Source organism: Patiria miniata, unplaced genomic scaffold (assembly GCF_015706575.1).
Source record: "Patiria miniata isolate m_02_andy unplaced genomic scaffold, ASM1570657v1 HiC_scaffold_16, whole genome shotgun sequence".
Lineage (NCBI taxonomy): Eukaryota > Metazoa > Echinodermata > Asteroidea > Valvatida > Asterinidae > Patiria > Patiria miniata.
This window is the reverse complement of record NW_024037054.1, coordinates 16,387,043-16,406,496: the sequence shown is the minus strand read 5'-3', so window position 1 is coordinate 16,406,496 and position 19,454 is coordinate 16,387,043. Positions and strand designations below refer to the sequence as shown.

General features: G+C 40.5%; 1 protein-coding gene across 2 annotated transcripts in view; it reads right to left on the bottom strand.

Annotated features, from left to right (window-relative positions):
- LOC119723126 (transportin-1-like) overlaps window positions 1-18,916 on the bottom strand; it is a 37,196-nt gene extending 18,280 nt beyond the window's left edge. Inside the window, exons 1-4 of one of the 2 annotated variants that reach the window (XM_038193671.1) lie at window positions 18,753-18,916; window positions 15,850-15,925; window positions 11,440-11,696; window positions 1,549-1,682 (exon numbers count right to left, since the gene is read on the bottom strand). In XM_038193671.1, the coding sequence (XP_038049599.1) occupies window positions 1,549-1,682; window positions 11,440-11,696; window positions 15,850-15,925; window positions 18,753-18,851 (566 nt within the window). In that variant the 5' untranslated portion in view covers window positions 18,852-18,916. The remainder of the gene's footprint in view (window positions 1-1,548; window positions 1,683-11,439; window positions 11,697-15,849; window positions 15,926-18,752) is intronic. The other variant, XM_038193672.1, reaches the window with a different exon arrangement.
- Window positions 18,917-19,454: the final 538 nt, after the last annotated feature.

Genomic DNA, 19,454 nt, shown 5'->3' with positions numbered 1-19,454 from the left:
CATTTTAAATAAAACAAAGTGAAAATAAAAGCAAAACTTTATATTTTTAATTGTTAAACACGATTCAAGTAAATATTAACAATTTTCAAAAAAAATTATGAAATGGGTCATTCTATAAATTTAGGGTGAAATGTCTGACTTTTTCCTGAACCTGTTACCTTGGTACTTTGTAATTTGCCATCCAATTATCATTAAGAATAACTTTTTGCTGGGTACTGGGTTGGTAGTTTGCTATTCATAATCACTCTCAGAGGACAACTGCAATTAAGGGGTGCATCAGAATTATAAAATCATAGATGTCAGATGTTACAGGGGCAAGAATTTCTTTTTAGATCTGCATCACATGTACTGACTCATTACCATATCTCCTGCCTAATACGAACCATTCTTGCAGGCCTTTTTTATAAGCAAACAATGTTAATTATTAGATGGACCACAACCGAGGATTAAAAAGCAGCATTAAAAATTCTTCAATGTGCTGGTTAACTAACGAGGGTGAGAACTATGATATTTACGTTTGCGCGAGTGACCCTGTGAAGTGGGAATTCGAGACAGAACGTGTCAAACCGACGTGTGAATGCAAACACTTTCGCCGGATCTGAGGCCGCCGTTACAAAGACACGCATGGAATGTCCTGTTCAACTATGCATACTTATTACAATGCATTTTGTTGCATTTACACAATGTCCACAAAGGGTGAATATACAGTCAGATATCAGAAAATTCTCGCAGTTTACCAAATTTGTCCAAATTTGGCCTTTTCCAACAACGGAGGTTTTTTCTTCGCATCTAGACCGGCGCCTTTGAATAGTTTCCAAATGTTGTGCTATTACATGTAACTGTATGCATTTACATTTTACAGCAAAACTAATTTAACAGTTGCATGACAAATCGAAAGTGATTTTGCTTGCTGATTTTGTCTGAGCACTTTCTGTAAGCAGTTTCGCCCTATTTAACAACATGCACTTCCTATAAGGCAAAAAAAAAATAAGTCGGTCTCTGGTCAGCGCGCGCGTCGATTTTAATCATGCGCGTCGATCTTTTTTTTTCCAAAATGTTCCGCGGTAGCTCCAACAGCGCCCTGTATTTCCGCACCTCCTCAATTTTTTTTTACCAAAGAGCACCAAGGAATGGGAAATTGCACCAAGGCAAATGATCGAAAGCACCAAGGCAAATTATGGAGGACACCAATGTACATGAGGACACCAAAAAAGCAAAATAGTACCCCACCTTGTCTGTACAATCCAAGCTTGAAGACAAAAAAAAAAAGCAACCAAAAAAAAAAAAAGCCGCGTGGCCGCGTCAATTCTGGAACTTTGGTCTGACCAGAGACCGAATATTTTTTTTTTTTGGCCTAATATTTGCTATTTTTTTTAATGTAATCAATGCATACCTGCCTCTCACGGGTTTTTTATATTTCTGTAGGAACTCATTAGGAATGTGTGAACAGGAACACAGGTTTTTCATTCGTTTATTCATCAATAAATTGTTACAAACTTTCAGCACACAATGGAACTAACTGTGGGTTTCTGACTTTCTGACTTTTACCTGATTTTGGCATTAGCATGTTTGAAGAACTGCAGGAATTTCGGGATGAGGGTGTTGAGGGGCCGATCCAGGGCATCGCTGTCCAGAATCTCGGTTGAATCCTCGCAGATCTTCTGCAGTGCGCCAAAGGCTCCCTGAAGAGGCAAACAATCATAGAAACAAAACATTGTAATCATCAGCATTATCCCTAACCCCTAGGCCCTTTTTGCTAGGAACCATCCTCAATCCTCCAAAATCCTCCAAAATTTTGCACTTATGTTCAAATGAAGGATACCCAGCGCTTCAATCCTTCACAATCCTCCGACAGCCCTGCCACTCAAAATGCATTCATCCTCAATCCTCCAAAATCCTCTTCTTCAAACACCATTCATCCTCAATCCTCCAAAATCAGCCCATACTGAATGTCCAACTCCAAGTGCCCTCAATCCTCCACAATCCTCCAAAATTGCATGTTGCATCGATCCTCAATCCTCCAAAATCCTCCAATACTGCCCGGAGGATTTTGGAGGATTGACGAGGGTTAGGGTTAACCCATTAACCAGGGGTTAAGATAAAGGGGAAAAGAAAAACCCACAAATTAACCGGCAGAGGGTTTGAGGGTCGCCAAGGGCCCCAGAGCAATGTAGCGTCCGTGGTATATGGTTTGTATTCGCCCAAAGGAACCCTTTACAATACCCATTTCTTTTGTTCAATCAACTTTCGTAGGAAAAACAAATTTACGGTAGAACCTCGGGAATTCCAGATTTCACAAGGGATTGTTTCAAATTTCCGATATCAGGAAAATTCCATGACACATACATACATCACCCCTGATCAATCATCCAAAATAAGTGCAGGACCCCAAAATGGCATCGCAATCTATATATATAAGAGAGAAGTTTACTCGCCCCCGAGACGATGTTTGCTCCTGAAAGGATCCGAGACCGCGGGCTCCCGCGGCCCCAAAATCGCTCCACGTCCGTGGAAAAATGCGAAGGGTGTCTTCCGCCGGGTCGGACGCTTCGGGTCGTCCTAATTTTCCCGTACGGACCGGCGATCCGTTTCGTCGATTTTTCGTGACTGGATTTTGCACAGGAATTTGCCGTCGTGTGCGCTTTCACGTTGACTGCCTGGTCGCCCCCCGTGCTGGCTTTTCTGCGTGTCTAGACTGTGCGAGGTCAGCGAGGTCAACGTAGGGGTTTCGTTTACGTGTTCTACTCGGCCCTTCTGCAAAAGCGTTCACCAAACGTTAGTATTGGGTGACCTTGGTAAAATATTTTTTGTCCATGGTGCGTGGCCACCAAGTGTCCCTATTCTTTCATTTGCTTCGCTTGCCGCCCCTGCGCCGAGTGCAACGAATATTCAGAAGGACTACACATTAGTATGCCTAGCTCGGTCTGACCAATCGAAAGTCTACACTGCGTGGTACTTCCCGGCTATGCGTAAAACCGTCACTGGCAACGCGTACTGCAGCCTGCTCCACACCCTGGAAACGAGGTTGAGTCTACGGTGCTCGCTATTTGCATTATTTGAAGCACAAGCATGTGAGTGACGTGTATAGTGCTCTGTTGCTTCCATCGTGTGTTAATACAGCTCCATGCTTCCACCAAGGCTGAGCGTTGTGGGTTCGCTGCCCGCCACAGTGTTGCGTTATTATTTCGGGGGCCTGTCTGGGATCAACGAAGGATCGATGCATTGCTTCAAACATCGCGATCTAAAACGCAGTCACACAAAAAAATCAACGAAAATGTGTCCGATCCGGCGGAAGACACCCTCCACATTTTTCCACGGACGTGGAGCGATTTTGGCGTCGCGAAAGACCGCGGTCTGAGATCGTTTCAGGAGCAAACATTTCTCGGAGGCCGAGTAAAATTTGCTCTTATATAGATGGTTGACCCAAGTTGAATAACAGTTGACTCGACAAGTTCCTCGCAGACAGTCTCGCAAATTGTAAGACGTTCAAGTTTACGTTTGTTGAAGAGTCCAATATACTGAAACTTAATTATGACCTTCTTAATCAGCCTTCGCCTGTGTACTACGGCAAGCCTTTCAAGTACGTTTTCTCACAAATGCCACTGCCTCACAAAATGCCAATTTAACAGACCAACGGGAACATTTACAGACTGTTGCCATGGTACATAATTATCACGGGCGTCAATCGGTGGGGGACGGGGAACCCCTCCACCCCCCCCATTTTAAAGCGGTGGAGACTTTTTTGGTCCCCTCCCCCCCCCCCCCACTTTTCTTCCCCGAATAAAAATTGTAGCTACTACATGTATAATGATTCTATTACTCAGAATAGCTGATTCAATGACACCAAACTCGAAAATGATGTTTAAAAGATGATCTTTTGCTAAAAAAAAAAATTGTTTTAGTGGTCAGAAATTGCCTCAGATCGCACCACAGAAACAGTGGCGTCACCAGACTTTTCAGTCTGGGGGGCACTGGGGGGGGGGGGGCACCAGCATTTGATGGGGGGCACTTAGGTGGGTACGGATCGCCGTCCTGGGGGAGGGGTCTAAGGGGAGGGGGTGCCCCCCTCCCCTTTGGAAAATTTTCGCATACGGAGGATGGGCTAGATGCAAAATGGTGCCACATTTGATGCTAAATTCGATCTGAAGATATCTCAACAAATTGCTATTTTTGAGGTAATGATTTTAACAACGCGCAGCATTTTGCAGAGGATAGGGGGGGCACCAGCATTTGATGGGGGGCACTCGGGGGCACTAGGTTTTCCAGGGGGGGGGGGCACGTGCCCCCCCCCCCCTGCCCCCCCCCCCCCCCCCCCCCCTTGGCGACGCCACTGCACAGAAATTGCTTTTCTATAACTGCATGTCTTCTCAACTAAATCCCCCAATTACATTCATCTCCCCACATTTTCATCCCCAACTCTACGCCCTACCCGATCTATGATCGGGTAAATCAACGAGGGATCGATGCATTGCTTCAAATATTGTGATCTTTGAACTATGTTGGGTTGGAATAACGAAGAGTGCATAAATAATAATATTGGCGGTTGTTGGCTGTTTGGCCTTGCTTATACATGTATTATGGTTGAACCATGCCAACTTGAATAAAATAGTTAAATCGACTTTTTCCTCGCAGGTCTCGCAAATTGTAAGAAGTTCAAGTTCACGTTTGTTGAAGAGTCCAATACTGTACCTTCATAATGACCTTCCTCCATGATTCAGACTATGTAATTTTATGGTAACACACTCAACATTTTTATTGCAAATGCCACCTTCACGTTTTATTCCATTATGATTTATTGTCAAAACAGTACAACCAGCCTTCGCCTGTGTACTATACGGTAAGTCTTTCAACTCAGTTTTCCCACATTAACAAACGCGACTGCCTCACAAAATGCAATTTAACAGACCAACGGGAACATTTACAGACAGTTATACATGCCATGGTACATAATTATCATGGGCGCGGCGTCAATCGGTGGGGGACGGGGGACCCCCATCCCAACATTTTAAAGCGGGCAATATCGTTTGGTTCCTTACCCCCACTTTTTCTTCCCTGAATAAAAATTGTAGCCTACTATAATATTCTTTTGCTCAGAACAGCTGATTCAATGACTCCAAACTCAAAAAATGATGTTGAAAAGATGATCTTTTGTTTTACTATCCTACGTGGTCAGAAAGTGCCTCAGATCGCGTCACCGTAAATTGCTTTTCTATAGCTACATGTCTTCTCAACTAAATCCCCCATTTACATTTAACTCCCCACACTTTCAACCCCAACACAAATACGCCCTACCCGATCTATGATCGGGTAAATCAGCTTGTACAATATAAACAAACTGCAAACAAGTTAAGACTGGTATTGCACATGTACATATGTACATGTGCCTGTATGACACGCACATTTGCATGCATGCACAATGTATGTTCAGTGTATTCAACCACGTTGTCCGCTTCCTGTGCATACATTACGTTTCAATTTTATATTTCTTTTGAAATCTTCAATGCTGTTCAACTGTAAAGCTGTGTATGTTTTTCTAAGCTTTTATTTTGGAGTCAGAAATGTGTCGTCAAATTTCAGATCTATTGTGAACAAAATATGGCCTGTGAAAAACTATGAGCAAAGCATGAGCTTCACCAAACTGAGCCATAGTTTTGTAAAATGCACACGTGTACATGTACAGTACATGTCTCTACATGCATTGACATGTCATGTACCGGTACTGTACAAAAGCTTGTACGTACCACACTGTACGTACATGTACGGTACATGCTCATAGACATGATAGATGTAATTACAGATTCTACGAACCCTGTATAATGAAAAACAGGTGCAGCGGATGGATGTGACATTTAAATGAGTTCAAGACGCAGAAAATTGCACCTGTGATAGAATAAGCCCTGTCCATCAAATAAGATCCGCTACTCAACGCATGACACACATGACAGGATACGGCTGGAGAGTTCAAAGCACTTTGAATATTTTCATCAAAGGAGATACCGGTATATTGTTTGCCTTTTTTTTTTTATTACAGATGAAAATGCGGTTATCTGAAAAGTCTTTTTTTTAATTTGTTTCCTTGTAACCTGTAATGGTCCTGAATCCGCAAATTTTAATTAATGTTTACACACGCTCATTATGGTTGATTTTATTATCCGCCGAGTTAAAGGGAAAATACAACATTTGCAAACATCGAAAAATAAAACTACCAAGTTGTTACGAAATACCTTACTAGGATGTTGGTAAATGACAGTCTAAAGCATCCTGTAAAATTATGGCACCTGGTGTGAAGCCATTTTCAAGAAAATGGTATATTTGTATACATTTCCAACGCTGGTCGGCCAACCACCGTTGGAAAAACCTAACTATTTTTCAATTACTGCTCCAAATTTACCATTTTTTTTAGTCTAAATTTTGTTTTGCTAGCTATTGGTTCCATGTTCATGAACGGGTGCAGGCCAGCTAGACTGGTTCCCTTACCTTACAAGTTTCCGGTATTTTTCATCCATTTCATCTTTACTGGAGTCAGGGAACCAGACTACTTGAATATTTTTGTTTTTCTTGGTTTTTCCAGCATTTTCGAACACAAAACGTCAAACATGTCAGTGCAACAATATTTGATCTATTATACTAACCCCCCCCCCCCCAATAGTTCATTTCTGAAAATTACAGCAAAAGCCAATGATGTACATTCCCTTTAACATTTAACAGGTACATGTACATGTACATGTAAAAATTAAATAATGTTTTAAAAGGCGCAACTTCACAGCGGCACTCTTTAAAGAATGTAGGGCATTTTTTTCAAATGTTAAGATTAGTGTTTCTGCCTTCGCATGGCACTGTGACAGGGATGTCAGACGTGTTGTACAGAAATCTTCAATTTTTGATTACATTGTAACCCTAACGTACCTGAATTCATCAAAATCCACACCTGTTTTGAAGGATTTCAACGGATTGGGGGATTTTGATGGACTCCGGACAGTAAGCCTAGCGGTACTGCATGATGACAAAATTTTTTTTACAGTTGACAAAAAGATGGCACCGGACAATAAACATCACATACACGTAGCTTATCTGTTTTTTGAATATTCAAACCGGCAAAAAGATATCTGAATATTCGCTTAATGATCTGGTTTGAGTATTTGGCATATTCTGGCTGGCCTTAGAACTCATTACTCCTTTTTTGTAGCAAAAAATAGAAAAATAGAAAAGATTTCCACTGTAACGCAATGGCTCAGCACTAAAAGCCTTTGTTAGGCTGGTTCATCTTTGTTACAAAAATCAATTCACAGAAAATTGAATATTCTGATATAGTTTCAGAATACTACCTGCATTATAAGATCCCTACGATACTTAAGAGGCCTAAATTTAATTTAATTACAGACCAAGCACATTGCATAACAATGAGGGATTTAAATTCCGCGTGCACAAATTCAAACAGCGTGACTAAACAGTTTGAACCATGCATTGTTTACAACGAATACATTGAGTTACGAGTGCTCTACACATCATGTAATTGGGTCCTTACTGCACCCTTGAATTTATGCATGAGTAAGTGCAACACAAGTCAGCTGGAAATGCAATCATATTTTATGCGCGATTAATAATGCAATTATCATCAATGGAGGAATAGAATTTCTGTTGTGCAAAAAGCACTTCAGGACATCAACAAGCATACAGTAGTTCAAGATTTAGTGTGAATTTTATTTACTTTTTTTTAATAGAATAGTTTTTATTATTATTAATATTTTTTTAGATTTGTAAACTTGCATTCCTTTATTTTGTTCGCAAAAAAATGGTTTTTGTCCATTTGACCCTAACTCCCTAGGCATTTTTGCTGGGATGCAACCTCAATCCTGCAAAATCCTCCAACTGCCTCCATTTAAAAATTGCATACAGCCTCAATCCTGCAAAATCCTCCATTATTTCTTGAATGTGATCCTTGGAAGGGTGACCACTGCCTCCATCCTGCAAAATCCTCCGGCACTCAATGTCTTGAGACACAGCCAGTGACATCCTGGAGCAGTGCGGAGGGTTTCAAGTGTGACATACCGATACATGCAGGCCTAAATTTGTGCACTGCCGAGCACAAACAACACATGGTCCTACCTAAGACCTTGACACAGTGCATTCTCCAAAATCGGGAATACATTTTTGCCACGTACATGTAGCTGCAAAATCCTCCATTTTGCAAAGAGGATTGTGGAGGATTTGGGTAGGTTAGGGTTAATAGTATGCTGTGACCAAGGGGTACATGGGTAAGATTCCAAATGAAATACAAATGTCCGCAATTTTTCTCAACTTTCTTACTGAATATACTTGGTCAAATTTCAAATTTCACTTCTTTTTTTCAGAAAAAAAAATTTGCCTTTTGTCCATGAATTAATTTAATTTACTTGTTGCAGAACAAAGTGGTACATGTGTACATGGGTAAAATCTGTTTTCTGTAAAAGTCTGTTTTCTTTCCGCAACTTTGTGTGCATTAACATATTAATGACAGCACTGACGATCACAAACATTTTCTATCAAAACAATCGTCAAAACTTGTGGCAATCCTAAATACCCCCCAGTACACGCAGACTTTGATTGCTGAACATTTATTTCAACGTTGTTATGTCACTAGAAATATTAAATCGTTATGTTAACATTTAAGCATACAAAATATAATACGAAGTAATTTTACACAACACCGTTATTAACATAATGAAAATATATACATAATCCACATAACAACACGGGGATAGGGTGAAGCGATCGCTTTTGTTCCCTGACCCGTTGGACACTTACAGACTGACGGACAATTAAGTACGAACTTAGGACAATGACAGACAAACAAACAAACAAACAGGAGTATCACAACTCCCTAGGCCTTTTTGATAGGATGTAGCCTCAATCCTGCAAAATCCTACAATTGGCCTAATGGATAAATAGCATGTAGCCTCAATCTTGCAAATTCCTCCGTTATTTCTTGAATATGGTCCATGGAGGGGTGACCACTGCCTGAATCCTGCAAAATCCTCCGGCTATAACTGTCAATAGGCTGAGGCAGAGGCAGTGACATCCTGGAGCAGTGCGGAGGATGTCAAGTATAATCAAGGACTAAATTTATGCACAGCTGAGCATAAACAACACAAGGTCCGGCCCAAGACCTTGACACAGTGTGTACTCCGAAATCAGCAACCCACTTTTGGCATGTAACCTCAATCCTGCAAATTCCTCCAATTTGCAAAAAGGATTTTGGAGGATTTAGGGCGGTTAGGGTTAAGCTATTGTTGTATGTTTACAAAGTATCAACAGACTACGAATAAAATGTAAGAAGACTTCTTTTTATGCAGTTCTTGCTTTAGACAAGGACGTACAAGTATACTTATACAAGTATACATGTCCCAAAACAAAAAATCACAAAAAACACCCAAAAAAATGCATCCAAAAACATTCATGATTACATTCACAAGGCGCCGTCGATCCATGCCACAAGTGGACACCTGATCATAATTGTGTTTTCCGCCGCTCTGAAGCAGCGATACAAAATATCAATCATATGGGGCACCGGCTCTCGGCACACTGGCATAATAATATCCGCCCGCTCAGTGCGGCTCTGTGCCTTGCTCTCGCCCCAAGCATCTTCAAGAAAAAACCCAGGGAATCATTCCAGGACTGGATATTATGATTAAAGGGAAAATACAACATTTGCAAACATCAAAAAATAAAACTACCAAATCATTTTGAAAAAACCTTGCTGGACTGTTAGTGAATGACTGTGTAAAACATCCTGTAAAATCATGGCACCTGGTATACTGTCATTTTCAGGAAAAGTGGTATTTTTGTATCAATTTCCAACGCTGGTCGGCCGACCAGCGTTGGAAAAAACTGGCTTTTTTTTTCAAATACTGGCCCCAATTGACCATCACACTTGTTTGCAATCGATTAACACCTATGAACGGGTACAAGCCAGCTAGACTGGTTCCCTGACCTACAATTCCCCAATGTATGTAAACTACTCTGTTTCTTCTTATATGGAGTCAGGGAACCAGACTACAGGAAAATGATTGTTTTTCTTGGTTTTTATAGCATTTTCGAACCCAAAACCTCAAAAAAGTCAGTGTAACTATATTTGCTATATATTTCCAACCCCCCAATTCCATCCATTTCTGAAAATTACAGCAAAAGCAAATGATGTATATTCCCCTTTAAAACGCGCTGGCTTACGTGTGTAAGTAATTGAGTCCTAGAGTTTTGATGGATGGTATGGCAGCTCAGCCCACTTGAAAGAGTTGGCTCTTTCAAGAGGAAGCTCGCAAATGTCCGACAAGAATATCTAAATTGCATTTTTTTTTCCTCTCCAACAAATAAATGCATTGCAACTCATGCATGCATGCAGCCACAGCTGAAATTACAATTGAACCCCAACGGAATTTCCCGACGGTTTTTCATATTTGTTCAAACAAAATGCCAGAAAGGTATAATTGCAAATTTTGTACTGTTAGCGTACACGTACCGGTACTGTTATAGTGCAAAAACTGGCTGTGCAAAGTTTGTTTTGTCCAAGCGTTTCTGGTGCCTTATTTTCATTCTTTCATTCTTGTATTCCAAGTGCAGCCAAAATATTTTGATGCATACATTACTTTAAACCATACAATGAGCAACTGCGCCGTAGGACATGTGTACCACACAAAAATCGATCAACATGCAAAGTGTTGTATTATGAAATGAATAACAAAAATTGATTTTTGTGTGAAAGCAACAAGACCGCACATTTGCAAAGATCGTCATGTTATTTTAGAAAATAAAGTTTGGATTGTTTCCAAAATATGTAAATAATGAACATTTAACCCTAACTTTTAAGGTTTTCTTTTTTAGGATGCCACCTCAATCCTGCAAAATCCTTCAACCGCCTCCGTGTAAAAATTGCATACAGCCTCAATCTTTCAAAAGTCATCCGTTATTTCTTGAATGTGGTCCTTGGAGGGGTGACCACTGCCTCAATCCTTCAAAATCCTCCAGCGATCACTGTCAATACGTTGAGGCAGAGCCAGTGACATCCTGGAGCAGGGCAGAGGATTTAAAGTATAACCTAGGCCTAAATTTATGCACGGCTGTGCATAAACAACACAAGGTCTGGCCCAAGTCCATAACACAGTGCATCCTCCAAAATCAGCTGCACATTTTGCCCCATAGCCTCAATCCTGCCAAATCCTCTATTTTGCAACTTAGACGATTTTGGAGGATTTGGGAAGGTTAAGGTTAATCAGAATGAAACAGGTTGGTTAGCAACCAAACCATTAGCACATTGTAAAATATTGTATTTATTCTCAGATGAATCAAGGATAAAATCAGACAGTGTTGGTCGGCTTGAGACGGAAGAGGGAGTAACGGGCAGGGTGATTTGGGGCGGGGGTGGGGGGGGGGAGAACAGAGACTGATGCAAAGTCAGAAACTTACTTCACATGTTTTGTAGTCGCCAGAGTCCAGCAGCTGACACAGCGAGGGCAGCAGAGCAGGCCAGTTCTGCAGCTCCCCTTTGGTGGCGATGGTGGTGATCAGAATACCGATGGTGGCCCGGATCAGAGGGGAGGGGTCGCCGACGTTCTCCAGGCACTCCGACTTGATGAATTCGGCCACGCTCGGGGGGAAGTTGTGGAAGTGGGCCTTGACGTTGTTCTTGAGGATGAGGCCGCTGAGGGACCTGGTGGGCTCATCTTGGGTGGGAAAAAATTTGGGGCAAAAAAAAGAAGAAAGAATACGTTTAGTTTTGGTCAGTGTTTTTGCCGAGTCCATCACAAGTCCCTACATTTTTACAAGTCCATCACAAGTCATCTAGTCCCAAGGAAAAGTCATAGGCTATTGAAATGAAAGGGACAGAGTTGTAAATTGACTTGTGACTGGACTTTTAAACTGACTAGTGATTTACTTGTGACTGGACTTGTGTTGGACTCAACCACAAGACATTACTTTTAATTATCTTTATTATTTTTTTTGGAAAGGTTTTTTTTTATTTGGAAATCATCAATTACTTATTTGTGCAAGTGGAAGTAATAATTTGGACAACAAGTACTTTGGACAATAAATAATTTGTACATATTTTTTTGAGCCAGTAAAATTAATAATTTGGACAATAATTTGCACTTGTATGCAATACACAAGTATGTAATTTTTACGATAAATATTTGCTCTGTATGTATGTATGTAAAACTTCAAAGCTACTAGAAAACATTTTCTTTACATAAATGTACATGTATCTACATTTATACCGCTTACAAAGAAAAATTAAAGAAAATTCAATGTGAATGGCAAATTTATCCACTGGACCTTGCATACATAATGCACACCACACAGATAGAATTCTTTTAAAACTTGTGTTAAAAACTGCACAGTCAATTTCTCAGTCAGACAAAGAAAATTAATTTCCAATAAAAAAAAATTCGAAATTATAATACATTCGATCTATGGATCCAATACATTGACCCATGATTATCTTGACTTGTAACTGTGCCATGTGGTGCCTGTGTGTACACATCCAGACACACGCGGACCGGCCAAGAGCCGTAACCCCAGTAGTCTATTGATCTATTCATGCTGCGCTGTGACAATCCAACATGTGCACCCTGCTACGGTTACCACTCAAGCGCGTCTGCATAATGCCCCATCCGAAGCCTATGATAATGAGCGGAACACAGTCCAAGTCCGTTGACACAATGCACTCATGTTTGTCTGGTCGGGCTGCACATGTCACTTTGCACTTTTGGACATTGAATGTCATGTACAATGTACATACACATATACATGTACCGGTACATGTACATGTGTATGCACTGTACAGTGTTAAATGTACATGTAGGTTCAGGCCGGGCCATATATTCACGTGCACATGTGCACATGTCCACGTATCATATTCTGATTTTATTGGGGGTCACAAACCGTCACATGCATAAAAACGTACATGTACACGTGTACGTACCGGTATGTATTCCATCATCCAATGCATGTACATGTAAATGTCTGGTTCATCTTTATAGCAGAATTGTACATTGTACATGTACATGTACATGTACATGTGTCTGGAGATGTTGGAGGTTTTCCCGAATTTGTCCGATTTCTTGCCAATATCTAAGATATTATTTTTAAGTAACAAATAAAAATGTGTCTGTTTCCAAGGGTTATTCTGTCATCCATCAGTGGGATTTGATCTTCGTACATGTGCACATGTTCCTTATAGATTGGCTGATCGAAACGTATTAAAAAATTCTTAAATATATTTTCCAACATCAAGATAATGCAAGGAGTTATTAAGCAAATTGTTAAAAGCGCTCGCACTTTTAATTGTTTAATTAACAACAAAAATTGCATACATACATGTATTGGTAGCAAGACTTTTATATAATTTACAAATAACTACATTTTTTGTAACATGTTTGTCTAAATGTGGCAATAAAAAGTTGGAAGGTCGGCACTTTCGCCGCAAAAAAAGTCCAGGTACATGTAGGTTAGATTACCGTCAACGCACAATTTTTTCTTTCTGCCTTTAAGTACAGAGAGTTTCAGCTTTCTAACTGCATGTATACGTGTGTATTTGAACACTGATTTCAGACAAACTTCATTTCTCATTTTTCCAGTGAGAAAAAAAAAAACAGGGTTATGCAAGCCACTGTGTACACATATGGTTTCAGGATAGCGCAGTGACCCACAATTTTGATTCCTTGCCCCCGTGAGAATTTGCGGGGAAATCCGACTTGGAAATTCAATTTGGGTACATTTCCTGATCCCATTTGGGCCAGTTTCATAGAAGAAAACTCAGCAGGGGGAAGTCTAAATCACGCAGCGGTGTCAGAAAAACGACCCCATTGCACCCCTGGGTTTCTGTACTTTCCATGCTCCAAGAACCTGGCTTGTTTTTCAAAACAAAAAGTGGACCTCGTTTTGGACCTCGACCAATCCCGAAGACAGGAGTCGCAAGGGGAGAATCTGCAACAACATCATTATGTAATGAGGTCATGTTTTGAAGTTCTGAATAACATGACCTCTTACATGACATGGGGGTCAGGTTTTGAGGGGAGTTACAAAAGATTTAACTTTCACATCGATAAAATAACTCATCAACCCCCTCCCCCCTCCAAAAAAAAAAATTTCACGTAAAAAAAATCACTTTTCACTTCAATGTACTGGGAAAGAGGCTTGTATTTTGAACTGAATTGAACCCTATACCAGGCACATGTAGTTTAAAGTCGGGAAAAAATGTTGCAACCTGACGCCACTTTTTTCTTCATATTATCATCTCACTGAAGGTCGGTTATTGCAAAAATGATGATAAGACATAAATCTGGGTTTGAGAGACATTTCCAATTTTGTTAGGAAATACTTTTTAAAAAAATTTGACTCTCCATAGACTTGTACACAACCGCTGAAGGGCGTCAGGTTGCAACATATTTTCCTAACTTATATAGGATCATTTGCTTTTCATGCATTTTGTTCGTTTCCAATAATAGCACCACTCAAACATCCAAAGAAGAATATTCAAAAACAAAACCTGTTGAATAACTCAGTGGCTATTACACTATTTTTTTTTATAGAAAAACTGGGAAAATCCCATGCACTACCTTTTGATCACGAAACACGATTTCGACAATAGCACTCTCTATTACCAAAAATCAGTCAATTGACTGATCATTGGAACCGACCCACAGGTCTTGATTTCTTCTCAATGACAGCAAACCAGACGGAATCATTTCACGGGGTGTTCGTTACCAGTAGGATCTTTAATCCGAGCAAGCTTTTGATAATAATTCGGTAGGTTACTTTTGGGATAAACGCGAATAAATCCTGCCTTTAAACAATGACCGTGTTTTACCTCAGCCTTGCCCTTTTAATACAAGATTTGTAATTTAGTGGATCATACTTTATCTTAAGTTCTTTCTGAAAGATGTCTATGGAGATGAAATCTTTCTAGGTCAAAAGTAATCTCACCCCCCTGGGGAAAAATTAGTTAATGCTCTAATTTCCTATGAAAAAGAGCTGACTAGTTATGTGAATACATGTACATGTTAATCGTCCTGGCTAATCTGTAGGGATTTTTTTTGGGGGGGGATGGGTGGATGGGTGGGTCCGATATCCTCGTTCAAGGTTAGATATTCATCATCGAAGGAAACGGGCTTCAGTGATTAATTAGGGACATGCGATATTCCAATTAAGCAGGCCTAGCCGCGTTCGGGTCCCAGAAAGGACTAAGACGGCCGAGTTTTGGTAATCACAGACACGTGTGTGCCAAGTGTTTGGGTTCACCACCCTTTTTTTGTAAACCCTTACCCCCAACGCTCTTTTTGCCAGTTACCTTCCTCAATCCTCAAAATTTTGCACGATTATGTTCAAATGAAGGATACCCACTGCCTCAATCCTTTAAAAGCCTCTAAAAGCCCTGCTTCTCAAAATGCCTTCAGCCTCATTCCTCCAAAATCCTCGTCTTCTTCAAACACCATTCAGCCTCAATCCTCCAAAATCAGCCCATACTGAATGTCCATGTGCCCTCAATTCTCCACAATCCTCCACAATTGTATGTTGCATTCAGCCTCAATCCTACAAAATCCTCCAAAACCGCCCAGAGGACTTTGGAAGATTGAGGGAGGTTAGGGATCCGTAACAGTCCTGAATCCTCCAATTTTAATACGATTTTGTACACCCTCTAGGGAGTTAGGGTATGGGAAAAAAGTTCACAAGCTTGCTCGGCGGGACTCGAACCCATGACCTCCTGCTTACTAGTGCAGATGTCGTAACCACTCAACCACTGAGCAAGCCAGGGTCGGCTGGCTGGGTCGAATCTGATGTATAGCAGCAGATACCTTCAACAATTTACACTCTTACCTTCGGTTTTTAATTTCGTCAGCACGTAGATCAAATAATTGTTGAAGTCGGGAAACTGGTTTAGTTGCTCAAGTTTCTGGTAAAAAGTCAAGTTAAGGAAAACTTTGACAACTGTATTATTATACTGAATTGATGTTATGAGGCATTTACAGAACAGAATAAATTTAGCAAAACACAATCTTTAAGCACAATTTTGCTCAGAGCAGTGTCGGTACAACAGCGAAAACAATCGGGGAAGGGTTCACAGTCAAATAAACACTGCCAAAGAGAACAGGCAACAAATGGGGACGGAGAAAAATACCAATTTTGTTACAAACACTCGGAAAATTTCACACAACTCCCCATACACTTTGCTTTGTACAGAACTACCATCAGAAAACTACATTCTTATAAATTGGTCTAGTGCAAGTCCACTGCCATTATGTGCACAGTCAATGTCAGCTTTTTACTTTTTACTTTGTTAGATTATCATCGCATGTTTCCACCTTCATTTTATCACGCATCGGTTGAGGGCGCTATCACGCAGTGACATGTAAAAATTCACTAAGTTGGCCACATATTCACCTTCAAATCTCAAGACCTTGTCAACATATCAGTTACAGTTCTCACATGAAAGTACACTCTCTGAGGTACAAGGCAAGCCAAAAAGAAATTGTCTTTTTTTCTGTTTCAAAAGTGGCGTCAGGTTGCCAAATTTTTTCAATTTAGAAAATTTTATCGACTCTCCATCAGACTGAGACCTTAAGTGCTCAAAACAATGCAAAAGAAGATCAGGTCAACTTACTCACTCTTTAGCCAGCAAATTTCTCCAAAACTTTCATTGGTCAAAGAAAAGGTCCTCAGTATTCCACCAACTAAGTTTTGAAGACTCAATTAAATTTTTAAAGGAGACTTTTCTTCAATATTTGGCAGTGTCTTGCACATGAGAGGGAAGTCAAGTGATTTCAAAATGCGGCTAGAGACTAGACTTATTTTTATACATGTCCATCAATGGTCAAACTGTCTGACAAGACTGACTTCTTCATTCATTGTCATTAGTCTGGTGCCTGACTATGGAGAAATGTGTAAAAATAGTGGCCTAGTACCTGACATCGAAGATATTTCCTTTGGCACAGTCAGCTGACAGTTGATTGATGCAGTACTGAAGAGTTGTTGGACTGGTTGTTTGAGGTGCCAGTCTATTTTCTTTATTACTCTATTGGGACTCTCATCATACACAGTAATTGAGAGTCCACAATTTTCGGACTAACTCTCCATAAACTTTGTACACACTGCTAAGTGGCGTCAGGTTGCAACAGTCTTTCCTTCGTTTCTTCTTTGTAATTCGAGGCTTTGTGTGGGATTTTCGATATAAAGACGGTGTCTGTGGTCGGTTTCCAGACCAAAAGACTCTGATAACGCCAACAATGCTTCGCATGCACGTTAAAATGTTAAAACTCAAACTCGGTAAGGAAATGGGACCGTTTTCATCATTTTTTTGCACCATCAGGATCGATTCAACCCTTAATCTTTTTAACGTTCAGAATGTGAGTATGTGAAGAAGTACTTGGCATAGTCTTCAACTCTTGGGGTAAAAATATGCAGCAGCCACTCCAAAGCTCAACTCTACTTTTTTTAGTCGCTGATTGTATATTATTCAGCATGTTCGCGTTGAAATGCCTACCTACATGTATGGGTCTTACGTGTAAAACCCATAGTTCTAGGGGTAGGTTACAGCGGGTACTCAATTCCATAATCTGGAACAGTTCTTGACATCAACGGTCGGGTACTCGGGTACTGCCAAAAAAACGTCTGGTGCCAAATAGTGTCCGCTGAGCATGCGCAGTGGGCGCCAGACACTATTTGGCACGTAATACATGCCAAATAGTGTCCGGTGCCAAATTGTGTCCGGGCGCCCTCGATCGAGCGAGCAGGGCGCACGTACATACGTCAGGACAGTATTTGGCTGGAAAAATCGGACAGTATTTTGCGGGGGAATCAGACAATATTTGGCAGGGGGAATCGGACAGTATGAGCGGGAAAATCGGACAGTATTTGGCAGGAAAAATGGGACAGTAGTTGGCAGGGAGAATCGGACAATATTTGGCAGGAGGAATCGGACAGTATTTGGCAGGAAAAATCGGACAGTATTTAGCAGGAAAAACCGTAAAATATAACATTGGTTATAATGCTACAACTAGTACAAGTACACAGCACAGAAGTACTAACACGTTAGGCCTACATACATAGGCCTACTGTGTTTTCAAACAGGTGAACTGACACGGAAAAAACACAAACATTTTGCACAAATATAAAGTTTAAACTATAGGGAAAGTTAGTCAAAACAGTAATCACAGATAACAAAGAAAACGTTAAAACAGATTGTAAAAAGCAAATTCAGGTGAAAAAAGATCTTAATTCTTATCCATACGACGTCTTGACAGCTCGACAAGGCACGCAAGAGGATGCTAAGCGCAGACACTATTTGGCAAGCTTACGTAAATAATATGATGTCATAGACGCATGACCAATCACATCGCATTATGCTAATAATTAGCGGACACTATTTGGCACCGGACGGTTTTTGGCATGACACCGGTTCTGATGCGCCCCTAGTCAGGTTCCAACAATGTCCAACATGTCCAAGAACCAAAGATCTTGACATTGAATACTATAGACGATCGACTGCCGTAACAATAGCCACTGTTACGAGTCAACTTCGACTACGAGCGCGAGTACGACGAGTGCCCGTGCCAATCCTCCATTGCTGGTGCACACACGTTCAACACGTGCATATATCACGCCGTTTATCAAATCACACATTCACAAACGACACACTTGTCACGTCAAAATAACCCCCCTAAATTGACCCAAAAACACTCCGAGTTTTCAACAGAAACAATCCCACTGGATAAAAAGGATACTTGTTGAACAGCTCGTTGAATTTCAGTGTCCGGACTCTGGGATTCTTTCAAGAGTTGTAAAATTTGCGACAGTCCTGCTGGTTGGGGTTGCCACGCCATTTCGCCATTTATTTCAAGATTCTTTGAACCGGTTTTCGCTGGTACCCGGACCCGTGCATGTACCCGGCGTGTGATTCCTTTGAGCGCACCAATCGTTTCTTCAAAATGGGACCAGTGACAAATTATGCGCAGGCGAGCGCGAAAACGTGTACAAAACCAACGCGCGTGGAAATACACACGATTTTCACAATTGTCTTCTTTTTTAAAGTGCGCAAAATACCACAAGAACCATTTTAATAATAACCTACTTAAAATAGATTACAGAGCAATTTTTTTGTAAAATAAAGGGGGAAAAAATCTGCAAAAATCTATGTATCGTCTATTTTATGTTTATGTTGTCAAATGTATCCCGAAAAAATAAAATAAATGAAATGAAATGAAAACTCCTATCCTAAACGGGGCCGGGAGAAATATTAGAAAAGATTTGAAAGAAAATAACTTCCACTGGTATATAAAAATGTGTGCTCTACCAATAATATAGCAATGAAAAAGGGAGAAAAAAACACTTTACATCAGCCTTTCGGTTCCAAAACAAAAATATTTTCTTTTATAGTTTTAAATGGGTTTTTTTTAATCAAACTGGCCCAGGCTAATTTCCAAAAG